General features: G+C 40.0%; 1 protein-coding gene across 1 annotated transcript in view; it reads left to right on the forward strand.

Moving 5' to 3' along the window:
* Window positions 1–1,400: 1,400 nt before the first annotated feature.
* LOC102835998 (transmembrane 9 superfamily member 2-like) overlaps window positions 1,401–15,702 on the forward strand; it is a 64,137-nt gene continuing 49,835 nt past the window's right edge. Inside the window, exon 1 of the mRNA XM_006870792.1 lies at window positions 1,401–1,770. Coding sequence (XP_006870854.1) covers window positions 1,600–1,770 — 171 coding nt within the window. The 5' untranslated portion in view covers window positions 1,401–1,599. The remainder of the gene's footprint in view (window positions 1,771–15,702) is intronic.

Raw genomic sequence — 15,702 nt, forward strand, 5'->3', positions numbered from 1 at the left:
ATCCTCTATATTGCCAACCAATGTGTATTTTACATGCATTTTTTTTTTTCATTTGATTTTAACATGGGCATTCTTTTCTCTTCACTTCTCAATTGAAGAACCTGGGACTTGATTAATTAACTTGTCCAAGGTCACATGACTAGAAAATGGTATTCCAAAGTTGGTAAATCTGGTTCAGTGCAAGTTACCTTTGTAAACAAGAATTTTATTTCATTGTTCTGGTTACTGCATAGTGTAGATTAGTGTTCTTAACCTTTTTGGAGCATCATAAGACCCCTTTGAAAATTTAATAAAAGTTATAAACCTTTCCAAGGCGACATATAAAAATGTATAAAAATATTAAAAAACACCCTAAAAAATTTAGATCCGATTTTATGGGACTCAAAACTTTCCTAAATTCTGGATGTATCCAAAGGTTATCATGATTTGCTATGTAGGCTAAAATGATACATTCTCCTAAACTTCAAAAGAAATTAAAAGCTCAATTGACTTTTCATGTCACCGAAAGATCAAGCTTCTTATTGAAGATGCTCAGAAAAACCATCACACACGTATATGTAGATAAACAGACATCAATTAAGTCACATCATTGGAGGAAATGACAGGGATTTGCTCAAGGAGTCCTGGCGTGGCACTGCGTTAATGCACTGGATTACAAAGCCATTTGGAATGGCAACATCGGCGATTCAAGTTCACCAGTTGCTCCTCGGAAACCCTATACAGGGTCGCTATGGGTCAGAACCGATTCGACGGCATTTAACACTTTTCCTCTTTGAGCCTTAGGGTGTGCCATGGCGTCTATTGCAAAGAAATGTCAACACTACGTTCTTCAAATCGCCTGCTCCCTTTTTGCTCCCCATCTCATTTCCACCTTAACGAGGTCTGTTTATTCTGTGCAAACAATTGCTGTCTCACGCAAGAATGCGTCAACACTTCCAGAGCCTGTAAAGTGCATATTCCTCTATTTGAGGATTTGTGGCTTGTTCCTCCCTATTTGTTTCCTTATCCTGCTCTCAACCAGAAGTGTCCCGAACTTTACCTTCCAGTTCTGCCACCTACTCTAAATTCATCAGCAAATACTTCCTGGAATACCTACTCTGTGATAAGCGTCGGAGGGCTACTGGCAGTGAAGTAAGCACACAGTATGTTGTTTATGGGAAATTTAATACAGCAGCAGCAGCAGCAAACGGTAACCGCTGAACAAGCAAAACACTCCTCTGAGCCCCAAGGGAGTTCTAGATCGGAATTCAGAATCAGAATTTAAGCACCGGAACAGCTCCCCAGCTTCCAGCCGAGCTGACCCGCTGAAAACCTGGAAAGTGGATTTTCTCCACGCTCCCTCCCGGAAACTATTGGAACCGCTCTTACTGAGCATGTGCAAATGACGCTGCGCATGCTCTGATGGTGCTGCGCATGCTCTGCTGGGATCCCGTTCGATTTCTGTTGGGGGTGGGGACCCCGCGGAGTCTCCTAGCGCAACCGGAACTATCATTCGTGGGGCTGGCCTCCTTCATCTCCAGCGGTCTTCGAGACCCCGCTTCCGTCCTTCTCTCCTCTTTACCCCATAAGCTCGGCTGCTCTTTCCACTAAACAGCCGACATGAGTGTAAGGCTGCTGGCGTTGTTTCCACCTCGGTGGCCGCGGCTGTTTCTGCTGTCGCTGATCCTGCTAGGGGCGGCCCCAGGCCAACGTCCGAGCGACGCTTTCTACCTGCCCGGCTTGGCGCCGGTCAACTTCTGCGAGGAAGAAAAAAAGAGCGGCGATTGCAAGGTGGGTGAGGACCGGCAGATCCTCAGGCCACTGTCGGAAGGGAAACTCTCCTTTCTAGGAGAGCTGGGGCCCCCCCGGCTCGAAGCAAAGAGAAAGGGGGCGTAGCAGTGGGTTGGGTCGACTTCCACCAGAAGCGCCTGGACTTGGTTGACGTTGGTTGGGAAGCTGAAATGCCCTTCCAGGGCTGGAGTACGAAGGGCTCGGTGGGCCTTAAGTCTTGCTAAGTTGTGAGAGGAACTGCTCAGTTTTATTAAACCAGGAGTTGGGCTTCACCACTCCAGACCTTTAAGTTGGATGCAAGTTAGTTTGCAATCGTTCCGAGAGTGTTTGCTCACAGCCCGGGTTCTTTAGCTCGCTAAAGACGTGGGCGATGACGCCTGCGACGCGAACGACTCCAGCACAGTTAGAGCTTCCATTAACTTTTAACTTGATTACTTCCTGTTTTATTGTTAGTTCCTGGAACTCCCGGTTGGTTATGAGAGTCTTTTCTTTCTAGGACTTTGGTATCTAACTTCACGGTTAGCAGTTGGTTCCTTATTTCACAAATACTACACTCAGAACAGTAATAATTGCATCAATAAGGATTTGCTGTAGTGGCTGAGACAGTTTTTGTCTTTACAGGGTGAACAAAACTTTTAATACGCAAATATATATGTGAAACACCACTATTTAGCTTATCTGAGATCATTTTAAATACCTAAAAAGGCAAAGAAAACGTGTTTTTTTTCTGGGGCAACTGTTGAAAACTTGGACAAGGCTTTCTCCATGACAGTTTTCAGTTTCATAGTAAAAGAAGCTTTTAGATTACTCTGTGTAGGGCATCACAGTCAACATACACGATTACAATATTTTGTTGTTAATACTTCCCATTTGGGGCATGAGAATCTGTTTGAAACCACTAATGATTTTGACAGTTCAGAAACTCTTCTGTACCAACTATAAAAGCCTTTGCCAGCAAGTGGATACCGATTCGCCCTCACAGAGCAGAACTGCCAACACAGGGTCTCCAAGACTGCCAGATCTTTGTCCTTAGGACAGGCTGATAGGTTCAAACCGCTGACCTTCCAGTTAGCAGCCCAGCGCTTTAACCGCTGCACTACCAGAGGGGGCCCCCCCCCTTTTTTTTTTTTTATTTTTTACCACCTATAAGTAGTTTTCGTACACAAGGTCGCTATGGGTCTTAAACGACTGGACAGCACTCAACAACAACAGCTTAAGTAGTTTTATTTACTAAAATATTATTATTTTTTAATCCTGGAAAAAAAGTGACTGCACAGTCACTTTGAACTGCTAGGTCAGCAGCTCGAGCTTACCAGGTTTCCTCGGAAGCCCTATACAGGGTCACTGTGGGTCGGATCGGACTCAAGGGCATTTAACAACAGCAGCTTTACTTTGGAGTTCTGGTGTGGTGCTGTAGGACATGCATTGGCCTGCAAGGTCGATTTGAATCCCAAGGTTGGTGCCTGAAACTCACCAGCCACTCCTTGGACAGCCTACACAGGGTTGCTATGAGTCGAAAGTGATTAGACAACACTAAACAACAAAAAGTTTTACAGTGAATTTTGATAATGTTTTAGGGCATTAAGAAAGCCATTAAATTTTTCATAGCATTTTCTAGTTTGTTTAGATTTGTCAGCTGTCCTGAACAACATATTAATTGATCTGTTTAAAGGTTCTGTATAAATATGTAAGGATTTATTAAAGTGAACTAACCACGCTTGAGTGTATTAGCTTTCATGCCCTGAGATTCTAGAAGCTTTCACCTCCTTTTAGAGTTCTGACAGAATGAATATAATGCTTTCAAGTGGATGGCAGGAAGAGCTGTTCTTGAAAATACACTGGGTTTTCCATTGAATATTTTAGTAATCAGCCTTTAAAATCTAGTATTTGGCCTTTACATTTAGTTTCTTTTTTTTTTTTTAACTTTGTATTATGAATTGAGTGATATCAGAGCACAACATCAGTTTTATATCACTTTTACATATATTTTGCTTCATTACAGTGATTGCAGTTCTTTCCATATACCATCAGTTACCAGTATTCACCTCTATTTCTTTAACTCTTACATTCCCTCCTGGGTCTCCAGCTACCTTCATCTTCTACCACCATCTCTCGTTATTGCCTGCCCATCTTCTATGTTAACTTGAACCTTCTAGCCTGTGAATAATTCCACTCCCACCCCCACCTTCCAGTCCTAGTAACCATCATAAAACATTTATTTTATCAAGAATCTTTCTCTTTTTAACTTTTGTGATTGATTAATTTCACTCAATATAATGTCCTTCAGGTTCATCCATGTTGTAAGGTGTTTTGCAGATTCTTTGTTACTCTTCAACATTAGGTGACCCATTATGTGTATATACCTAAGTTTATTTAATCCTTTTTCTGTTGATGGGCATTTAGGCTGCCTCCATCGTTTTGCTCTTGTGAATAGTACTACACTGAACATGGATGTGCGTATATCTGTGTCATAGATCTTATTTCTTGGGAATATATACCAAGTAGAGGAATTGCTGGATCATACAGTATTTTTATTTCCACCTTTTTAAGAAAATACCATACCATTTTCCACAGTGATTGCACCATGTTACAGCCCCAATAGCAAGGGCTAGGAGGGGGGTCCTAGTCTCTTCACACTCTACCAACATTTGTTTTCGGGTTTTTTGTTGTTTTTTTAAATTTTGCTATTAATGCTGGAGTCAATTATGACTCATAGCCACCCTTTTGGAAACTGATAGGGTTTCCATAGGGAGTCCTAGCGTGGTGCTGTGGATTAATATGCTGGACTGCAAAGTCATTTGAATCACAAGGTCGACAGTTCAAGCTTACCAGTCACTCCTTAGAAACCCTCTACAGGGTCGCTATGTATGGGTCCGAACCAACTTGATGGCTCTCAACAACAAGAATCTCAAAGTAAGAAACAAAAGCTTATTAACATACTTGCAATATGATGTTTTATAAAATATGTGTGTTCTAAGAATTCTAAAATGTAAATTAAGAAACATCTTTGGATTGAAGTCTTTTAGAAAAAGCTACAGAAAAGAAGTGACATTTAAGACTGGCCTCAGAAAAATGAGTATGAATGGTTTATAAGTGACTACTGCTGTGGGAAAGGAGCTCTGGTAGTGTAGTGGTTACGAATCGGACTGCGAACCGCAAGGTCAGCAGTTCGAAACTACCAGCCGTTCCGCGGAAGAAAGATGAGGCTTTCTGCTCCTGTAAAGATTTATAGCCTCGGAAATGCTGTACAGGGTCCGACTATGAGTAGGAACTGACTCTACAGCACATAACAACAACAGCCGCTGTGGGTTAATGCGCCAGACTGCAAAGTCGTTTGAACTGCAAGCCCAGCAGTTCAAGGTCACCAGCTGCTCCTCAGAAACCTTATACAGCATCGTTATGGGTTGGAACCGACTCCATGGCACTTAACAACAAACAACAGCCTGTTAAGTGGGAGTTGTGGTGTGGCGCTGTGGGTTAATGCACCAGACTGCAAAGCCATTTGAACTGCAAGATTGGCGGTTCAAGCTCACCACTTGCTCCTAGGAAACCCAATACAGGGTCTCTATGGGTCAGGATCGACTCGATGTCACTTAACAACAACAACAACCTGTTAAATGGAGCCCTGGTATGGCACTGTGTGCTAATGCGCTAGACTGCAAAGTCATTGTGAACTACAAGGTCATCAGTTCAAGCGCACTAGCTATTCCTTGGAAACCCTGTATATATAGCATTGCTGTGGGTCAAAACTGACTCAACGGCACGTAACAACAACAACGTGTTAAATGATTTTGTTTTCTCAACAGGTCCTTTTAAAGTGGCTAATTTCAGGCTGTCTTTTTGGATTTTTCATTTTTGCTGGTATAAAACAAACAAAGCAGATCATTTTTCTGAAATGTTTAGATTTCATCTTGTTGCCAGCTGCTCTCATCTTGGTATTGGAAACAACCCTTGTAAAAGTAGAAGAATGTACTTTTTTTTTTTTTTTAAGAATGTACATTTAACACTTTTTTTCTTATACTTTTGCTAACTGGTTGTTGGGGTTTAGACCCAGGAGGGAAAAGCCTGCTTACATAGATGCCAAAAGACTGAAAAAACGACCTGAACCAATCCAAGAGACATCAGTTTATTAAAGAAAAGAAAACAGGAGAGACAGTTTATCAACAGGGAAACTTAAGTAACCAAGACAAGAACAGCAGTTTCCAGTGGCAGTCAGCTGGGCATTTAAAACTCTACGTGCTAGGGCTGTGGGCTAGGGTCTTTTTATATCATAGGACACATAAGCTTCACATGTGTCAGGGCAGTTAAGGGTGTTATGTGGAACACAGAAGAGGTAAGAAAACCACAGGATGCAGGGCTGCCTGCCCCTTCCTAGAGGCACATAGTGGGAGGAGGGGGCTGTCTGCCCCTTATTAGTAGCACATGCATAACTGAAGCATGAGAGCAGGGAGTTTAGTTATGCATAGCCAGAGCAGGGGGAAGAGGTAGGAGATAATGGTTTAAGTTGACCTTAGGGTGGCCATTTTGGAGTGTTTTTGCTCCATCCCTACACTGGTGAATGGAATTTGAAGCAAATTTTAATATTTCATCTCTGCCTCTCAAAGGAGAAACTGGTCAGCAAGGGTATTAATAATTTATTCTCATCCATTTCATAGTTGTTATAGAGGGCAATCTTGTATACAGTATTCAGAAAAGCTAAAGGGACTCTGTCAAAAATTAGAAATGGGAGTTGAGATATGTGAATAATTATTTTCATACGTTGCTGTTAGGAGTTGGAAGAATTGACTCTTAACTATTAGATAGGTTATTGATAATGTTTCCATCAGCTTTTCATCTGTAAAATCAGAGTAATCATAATTGCTTTTCATATATTTTCCTTGAAAGGTGTCTCTCTTTTTTACAGGAAAAGTAGAATATGTGTCATTATTGTAGTAGTATAAAATAAAAATATAAAGGTAAAACAAATATATACTCATCATAAACATGGTGTATGTAGTAATACTCTTTACATTGTACCTCAGCCTAAAGAAAGCAAAAATTTTCACAACTGGACCGATAAATGTTGTAGTTGTTAGGTGCCATCTAGTTGGTACTGACTCATAGCGACCCCTGTACACAACAGAATGAAACACTGCCCGGTCCTGGGCCACCCTCAACTATCGTTGCCACACTTGAGCCCATTGTTGCTGCCACTTTGCCAATCCATCTCACTGGGAGGGCGGGGGAGGTGTCTTTCTCTTTTTCTCTGACCCTCCACCTTCCCAAACATGATATCCTTCCCCAGTGATTGGTCCCTCCTGACAATATGTCCGGAGTATGTATGAGAGGCGAAGTTTGGCCATCCTGGCCTCTAAGGAGCATTCTGGCTATACTTCTTCCCACACAGATCTGTTGGTTCTTTTGGTAGCCCACGGCACTTAAAATATTCTCCTCCAATACCATAACTCAAAACCATCAATTCTTATTAACTGTCCACCTTTCACACGCATATGAGGTTATTGGAAATACTGTGGTATGGGTCAGGCGCACCTTATTCCTCAAGCTGACATCTTTGCTCTTCAACACTTTAAAAAGGTCTTGTGCAGCAGATTTGCCTAATGCAATACGTCATTTGATTTCTTGACTGCTGCTTCCATGAGTGTTGATAGTTGATCCAAGAAGAATGGAGTCCTTGACAATTTCAATCTTTTCTCCGTTGATTAAAAGTGTTGTTTATTGGCCCAGTGGTGAGGATTTTTGTTTTCTTGGCATTGAGATGTAATCCATACCGAAGACTGTGGTCTTTGATACTCATTAATAAATATATTTTAAGTCCTCTTCACTTTCAGCAAGCAAGGTTGTATCATCTGCATATCACAGGTTGTTAATGAGTCTTCCTCCAATCCTGATACCACGTTTTTCTTCATAGAACCCAGCTTCTGGTTTATTTGCTCAGCATACAGGTTGAATAAGTATGGTGAAATAATACACCCATGTCGCACACCTTTCTTAATTTTAAACCATTCAGTGTTCCCATGTTCTGTTCGAACAACTGCCTCTTGGTTCATGTACAGATTCCTCATGAGCACAATTAAGTGTTCAGGAATACTCAAACTTCGCAATGTTGTCCATAGCTTGTCATGATCCACACAATCAAAAGCCTTTGCATAGCCAATAAGCACATGTAAACATCTTTCTGGTATTCTCTGCTTTCAGCCAAGATACATCGGACATCAGCAGTGATATCCCTCATTCTATATCCTTTGCTGACCACAAGTCAGTGGTTCAAACCCAACAGCTCTTCACCAGGGGAAAGATGAGGCTTTCTGATCTTGGAAAGATTTACAGAAACTCTGTATAGTGTCATTCTGAGTCAGAATAGACTTAATGGTAGTAGGTTTGGGTTTGGGTTTATCATCACATGTACATACATTTGACTATCAATAGGATAAGGACTGGGCTGTTAACTTCAAGGTTGGTGATTCAAATCCATTAGCTGCTCCTCAGAAACCCTATACAGGGTCATATGAGTTGGAACAACTCCATGTCAGCAACATCGTATAGTATTCCAATGAGTCCTGGTGTTGCACTGGTTAAGTGTTCCAGCAATTCGTACCCACGAACTGTGAAAAGGATGTGGCAGTCTGCTTCCATATAAATGTGCGGCCTTGGAAACCATATAGGGCAGTTGTACTCTTTTTTTTTTTTTTTTAAGCTTTTTATTGTGAACTGGGTAAAGGTTTACATCATCAGCTTTACATTCACCTTACATTGTTTCATCACAGTAATTACAATCCTGTCCCTGCAATATTTGTCGTACTTCCTCCTCATTGATTCCCATTTATGTCTTAGAGTTCACAAATGAACAAAGCAAAAATGTTTGATATATGCTCAAAAAACAAAAAATACCTATTCATTTGAATGTCCAAAGGGCACATTCTGCCAGCGAGCCAACCTCCTGCCCACAGGCACACAGCCTTTTTCATTCCATGGGCCTAGAGTCTACCACTGCCGTGTCTCTCATGCCACCGCCTATGCCACCAATACTGCTATTGTTGAAGAGGCCATCCCTTCCCCATTAATGTGTTTTGACCTTTGTCAAAGATCAGTCTACTATGTATGTATGGATTTACCTCTAGGTTCTCAATTCTGTTTCATTGTATCTTTCATTGTACCAGTACCAAGTTGTTTTGACCATTGTGGCTTTGTTATAAATTTTGTGCTCAGGGAATGAGAGGCCTCTGACTTTTTTCCTTCTTAAACAGTGTTTTGCTTATCTGATTAATGCCTCTTTCCCAGAATATAAAGTTTGTGATCATGTTTTTCCATCTCTTTCAAGAATTATGTTGTAAACTGGAATGGGATTGCATTGTGTCTATAGATTGCATAGTATTGACATTTTCACAATGTTAAGTCTCCCTATCCATGAGCATGCTATATTCCTCCATTTTATTTTCAACTTTTTACTATGTATTGAATGAAAGTTAACAAACTAGATCATCAGCTGTACATTCAACAAGTTATACAATTTGTTTCATCTCGATGATTTACAATGCCCTCCCTGCAACAAGTTATCCTACTTACTGCATTCCGTTTTGCGTCTTTTATTTCACAAATAAGGCAAAAATGGTTGCTATACACATACAAAACAAAAAATATATAGTCATTTAAGTATCCTAAGGGCATATTTTGCAAGGTTCTCTCATAGGCTCACAGCCTTGCTCAGTCCATGGGCCTAGAGAGCCTACAGCAGCTCTATCTCTCAAAGCAATCAACTCTTGTCTATTACCATCTCTGCTGTAGCTGTTTTTCTAGGTAGAATCTCATGCTCCACTGTGCATACTCTTCTATTTTTGTAACTCTCTTTTGGTTTCTTGTAGTAGTGTTTTATTTTCTTTGCATAGGCCTTTTTTTCTAGTTAGATTTATTACTAAGTATTAAATCTTTTGGGTTGTTGTTGTTGTTAAGTGCCATTGAGTTGGATCCGACCCAATGTGATCCTGTATAGGGTTTCTGAGTAAATTGTATTGTTTTCCTAATTTTTTTTCAGAGCTGTCTTTATTACTATAGAGGAACACAACTGGTTTTTGTATGTTGGTCTTATAACCTACCACTTTGCTGAATCCTTCGATTGTTGTTGTTAAGTGCCATCGAGTCGGTTCCGACCCATAGCGACCCTGTATAGGATTTCCAAGGAGCAGCTGGTGAGCTTGAACCACTGACCTTACAGTTCATCTGGCTTTGCAGTCTGGTACATTAATCCACAGAGCCACACCAAGACTCCAAATCCTTCAATGGGTTCCAATAATTTTCTTGCTGAGTTTTTGAGGGGTTCTATATATAAGATAAGAGTCCTGGTGTGGCTCTGTGCTCTTAATTATGTTGAAGAATCTTCCTTCAGTTCCTACTTTGCTGAGTGGTTTTTGTTGTTTTGTTTTGATTTTATTCTAACAAGAATGGGTGTTGAATTTTATCATATGCCTTTCTACATCAGTCAATAAAATCATGTGGTTCTTTTCCTTTTTTATCTATTCTCTGAGTTGTGCTGTTTGTTTTTCTAATATTGAACCATCGTTACACCGCTGGAATGAATCCCACTTGGTCATGATATATTATTTTTTGATATTTTGCTGAAGTATGTTTGCTAGAATTTTGTTGAGAATTTTTGCATCTATGTTCATGAGGAATATTAGTCTGTGTTTTTCTTTTTTGGGATATTCTTGCCTGGTTTTGGTATGAAAGTTATGCTTGCTTCATAAAATATATTAGAAAGTTAATCATCCTTTCTATATTCTGGAGTCGTTTGAGTAAGATTGGTTTCAGCAATTCTCCGAATGTTTGGTAAAATTCACTTGTAAATCCATCTGGGCCTGGACTTTTTTTTTTTTTAAATGTTTTACTGTGAATTATGTGATAGTTTACATGGGAGAATATTAGCTTTACATTCATCCTATTGTATATCGTTTCATTGCCATGGTTACAATCCCCTCCATGCTTCATCAGCCAACCAAAGGGAATACCCTGCAAGCCTGCCCCCTGGTTGTCAGCACACAGCCCCTCTCTGTCTCTGGATCTGGAGTCCCCAGTCATTCCATCTCTCTATGTCATCATCTCTGCCTCCATCTCTGGCATCACTGTTTCTCTGGGTAGGGTTCCGCACTCCTACTCTTCTCCCTTGATGATCCCAGGGATCTCCACTCCTGGACTGTAAAGTCAATCACTCCCCTCCTTTTGTTACAGAATGTCTGCCTTTACATTTTTAACCCTCATAGTCAGTCCTAATAGCAATTATTCACTATTGTGCCACATGAGGCCTATCCCCATCTCCTTTCATCAGCCCCACCCAAACAAATTGGATACTACTCAGTGGAGACTCTGCCTTCTTCCACGTCCTCTGGATCTAGGCTCCCTCTTGAAAGCTTGTAAGGCAGTCACTTCTTGCCTTTGTAGCCCCCTCATTTTGGGTGTGCCTGAACTTTTTTTGGTTGGGAGTTTTTTAATGACCTGATCAATTTCTTCATTTGTTATGTTGTTGTTGTTGTTGTTAAGTACCGTTGAGTTGGTTCCAACTCATAGCAACACTTTATAGGGTTTTCTGTACAGGGTTTCCGAGTTGCGGATGGTGAGCTAGAACCACCGATTTGGTGGTTTAAACCAACCTTGCAGTCCAGCGCAGTAAACTGCCACACCAGAACTCCTCTTTTGATATAGGTCTGTTCAAGTTTTCTACTTAAGTCTGTGTTAGTTTAGGTAAGTCGTGTTTTTTCTAAAACTGTATCCATTTTCTCTAGATTTTCAAATTTGTTGGAGTGTAACTCTTCTTAGTATTCTGTTATCTTTGTTGTTTTCCTTGGTTCTGTTGTGACATCACCATATGGTTTCTTATGCGTGTTATTTGCATCTTCTTCCTCTTTTCTGTTATTGTTGTTGTTATGTGCTATGGAGTCGACTCATAGTGACCCTGTACAGGGTTTCCGAGGTTGTAAATGTTTACGGGAGCAGAAAGCTTCATCTTTCTCCCGCGAAACAGCTGGTAGTTTCGAACTGCTGACTGTGAGATTAGCAGCCCAATTCGTAACCACTACGATGCCAGAGCTCCTTTTTCTTTTATTAAGATTTGCCAATGGTTTGTTGATTTTATTAATCCTTTTAAAGAACCAGCTTCCTGTCTTGCTCATTCTATTGTTTTTCTGTTTTCTATTTCATTTATTTCTGCTCTAATCTTTAGTATTTCTTATCTTCTAGTGACTATAGGCTTACTCTGCTGTTGTTTTTGTAATTGTTGGAGGCTTTATGTTAATTTGTTGTTTTGGCTTTTTCTTCTTTTTGGATATGCATCCCAAAGGTTTTGGTATGTTGTGTTTTCGCATTCGTTTGTTGCTAAGACTTTTATTTTTCATTTGTTATTTATACTATTACGGAGTAGCTTTTAAGTGGGGTATTATCAGGTTTCCATGTATTTGATTGTAATTCATTGATCTTCCTATTGTTAATTTCTAATTTTCTAGCATTGTAGTCTGAGAAAATGCTGTGTAGTATTTTGATGTATTTTAATTTATTAAGACTTGGTTTATGGCCTAACACATGGTCTATTCTGAAGACAGTTTCATCTGCACTGGAAAAGAATGTATATTATGCTGTTGTTGGATTCAATGCTGTGTACCAATCTGTGAGATCGAATTGATTGAATGTGGTGTTTAGTTCCTCCTGTGTTTGTTGAGTTTCTTTCTGGTGGTTCTTTTTCGAAAGTGGTGTAATAAAATCTCCCACTATTATTGTAGAGTTGTCTCTTTCTTCGCAGCTCACGTATTAGGGTTTTATTTATGTGTTTTGAGGCTGTTTCATTGGGAGCATAAGCATTTATTATAGGTCATATTGTCTTGTTCAGTTGACCCTTTAATCATGAGATAATGTCCTTCCTTGTTTCTTATGCCTTAAAGTTTATTTTATCAAATTATTATCATCACTTCTACTAGTTCTTTATTGGAATTAGCTTGATATATTTTTTCCTTTTAATTTTTAATCTATTTTTGTCTTTGTGTGTAAAGTGTGCCTCTTTTAGACAGCCTAATGAAGGATCCTGTTATCTTTTCCGTGCAGTTATTCTCTGCCTCTTGACTGCTGCATTAAACGCATTGACATTAAGTGAGATTATAGATAGGTATGAATTGATTGCAGTCATTTTGTTGTTTGTGTGTGTGTGTGTGTTGCTGCTGGTTACTTTCTTCTGCCTGCTTTCCTATGCTGAGTTCATGTTTTTTTATGTTTCTTACTCGCCTATTTGGTGGATTTTCCTTTTCTTGTTTTGATGTGACACTGTATTAGGTTTCTTTGAGGTTACCCAGTACTTTATTAATTTTTTCCTTATTTAAAACAGTCTGTTTATCTTGAAACGCACCTGATCTCCTCACCACCTGGAACTCTGCAACTATACTTTATCTTCCCTTTGCTTTGAATTTTTTTTTGACCATATGCTGACATCCCAGATTCCCTATTTTCAGTCTTGGTGTTTTGTTCACCTCTGGATACTCCCATCTCTGGACTGAGTTTTGGGTGGTATTGTCATGTATGCCAATCTCTGGTTATTGTCTATTCTTTCTGGTTTTCAGTCCATAGACTCCCTTTAGGATATCTTGGAGAATTGGCCTGACGTTTACAAAGTCCTTTAATTTCTTTTAGTCTAGAAATACTCTAATTTCACCATCATATTTGATGATCAACTTTGTTGGGTTTATGATTCTTGGTTGGCAGTTTTTACTTTTCAGAGTTTGTATATGTCTCCCATTGTCTGTTTTCCTACATGGTTTCTGCTGAGAAATCACAGTTTAATCTTACTGGTTTCTCTTTGTAAGTAGAATTTAATTTTTCTCAAGCTACTTTCAGGATTATTTCCTTGTCTTTGATTTTGGAGATTTAAATTACGATATGTCTTGGCGATTTTCTTTGGTGGTGTATCCTGCCTTGGGTTCATTCAGCTTCTTGAATGCTTGTCTTCTCCTTTTTTATGCTGTTAGGGAAATTTCCTTCTAACAGCTCTTGTGCTACCCATTCTGTGAATTTTTTTTTGTCTCTTCTTGTTCCAGAATTCCCATCACCCATAAGCTATTCCTCATTATGTTGTCCCACATGAATCTTAAGCTTTCTCTAGATTTTTTCATTCTTTTTTCTGATTGTTCTTCTAATTTATTAGTATTAAGAAATTTATATTCCAGCTCACTAATTCCATCCATTCAAATCTGCTCCTTTGCCCTTTCAGTATATTGTTCATTTCTAATATCTTAGTAGTCATCTTTTGGATTTCTCTTTGCAAGTTTTGTATTGTCTGCAACCCTTTGACTATTTTGTTTATTTCTGTAGCACTTTTCTGAATTCTTCCTTGTTTTCCTAGGCCTGTCAGTAGTTTTTTGTGTTGTGTTGTTGTTAAGTGCCATCGAGCTGGTTCTGACTCATAGCAACCCTATACAGAGTTTCCAAGGAATGGATGGTGAGTTTGAAACACCGGCTTTGCTCTTCAAACCAACCTTGCGGGTCGCGTGCTTATCCCACAGTGCCACACCAGGATTCTTCAATTTGGAGGTACCTAAATAACATTCTCCCAAACACTTTTTAGGCAGTTCCAGTACCTCTTTTTCCTCAAAAACACTTTCTAGTTCTGCCTTTTCTTGTTGTTTTTGTTTGTTTGTTTGTTTGTTTAAATGAAAACAGACATTGTATGTTGCTTTGGAGGCATTGCCTTGTTGTTGTGTTTGTATTATATTGATGAATGTATATTGGTGTATTCTTAAGTCACTCACCAACTCCCTTCTAGTGGATTTAATCAAGAGATGAGCTTGTGTATCAATCTGTGGTTTCGATTCATGAATTTCAGTTTGGAGTAAATTTATCTAATATTGGTTACTGTCATTAATCCCGCATATAGCAGCTTGTATTTACTCTGGCCCAATTGGTGGGGCTAAAGTGCATATGGCTGTGGTTGGGCTGTTTGTCCACAGTTGCTGTTTAGTGTTGGTGAGGCAAGAAGGGAAAACACTCCCAAAATATAGAAGGAGATAAGGAAACAAAACTATAAACAAAAACCAGGGAAAATAAATAAATAAAACTGGGTAAAAAACATGACAAAACAGGCAGCGGCAGGGAAAATAAGTGTAATTCTGTGTGCCACCTGCTGGCCTCTTGCATTCACAGCCTCCTAAGAAATTCCAAGATGCTCCTGCTCTACCTCTCTGACCTATCACTAGTCTGTTTCTATCCCCTTCTTTCTACCCCATAAGTCCCTTCAGCTGCTTATCCTAGTGAGAGTTAGCCCAGGGCTGGCCAGGACTGATTCGGAGCTGGGCTTGCTGTTGCGGACTGTTTCTGCATCTGTCCTCCCCCACTTCAGTCATGGGTCTGCGTGGGACTTTTCCTGAGGGTGTCCACTCATACAGGTCTTACCCCTAGTCACCAGAGGATTGCAAGGAACCAAAGAGTAAAAGAGAAGAGGGGGGAAATACTATTTACACCTTTGTTTCTGTGAGTCACAGGCAGGTTTCTTCAACAGGATTGTTTTCTTGTCTTTCAATCTGCTCACCCCCGTTCAAAATGACTGCAGAAGGTCTTGTTGGCCACCCCAATCAGAAGACAACTCCTTTCTTGTGTCTGTTTAGCTCTTTTTCTGATAAGCAGTCGATCCACTTACTTAAACCTTTATCTGAAGTTCAGCGTTCCAGGACCATCCTCTGAATCTGACCTGTCCAGTTTTTCACATCTCTGCTGCAGAGGGTCCGCACAGCCTTTTTGCCTAGCCCACCATCCTGCCCTACCGCCTATTCTTGTCCGTCAAACTTTGTTAGTGCCCTTTTCTAATAATCATAGAAGCAACAATTTGTGTTCTGGGATGTATTAATTTGTCACTCCTTCAAGCAACTGGTTTTTAGCTGGGGAAACAAAGTCAGCTTGAGTAACTCTGTATAG

This window comes from Chrysochloris asiatica, unplaced genomic scaffold (genome assembly GCF_000296735.1).
Source record: "Chrysochloris asiatica unplaced genomic scaffold, ChrAsi1.0 scaffold00151, whole genome shotgun sequence".
Lineage (NCBI taxonomy): Eukaryota > Metazoa > Chordata > Mammalia > Afrosoricida > Chrysochloridae > Chrysochloris > Chrysochloris asiatica.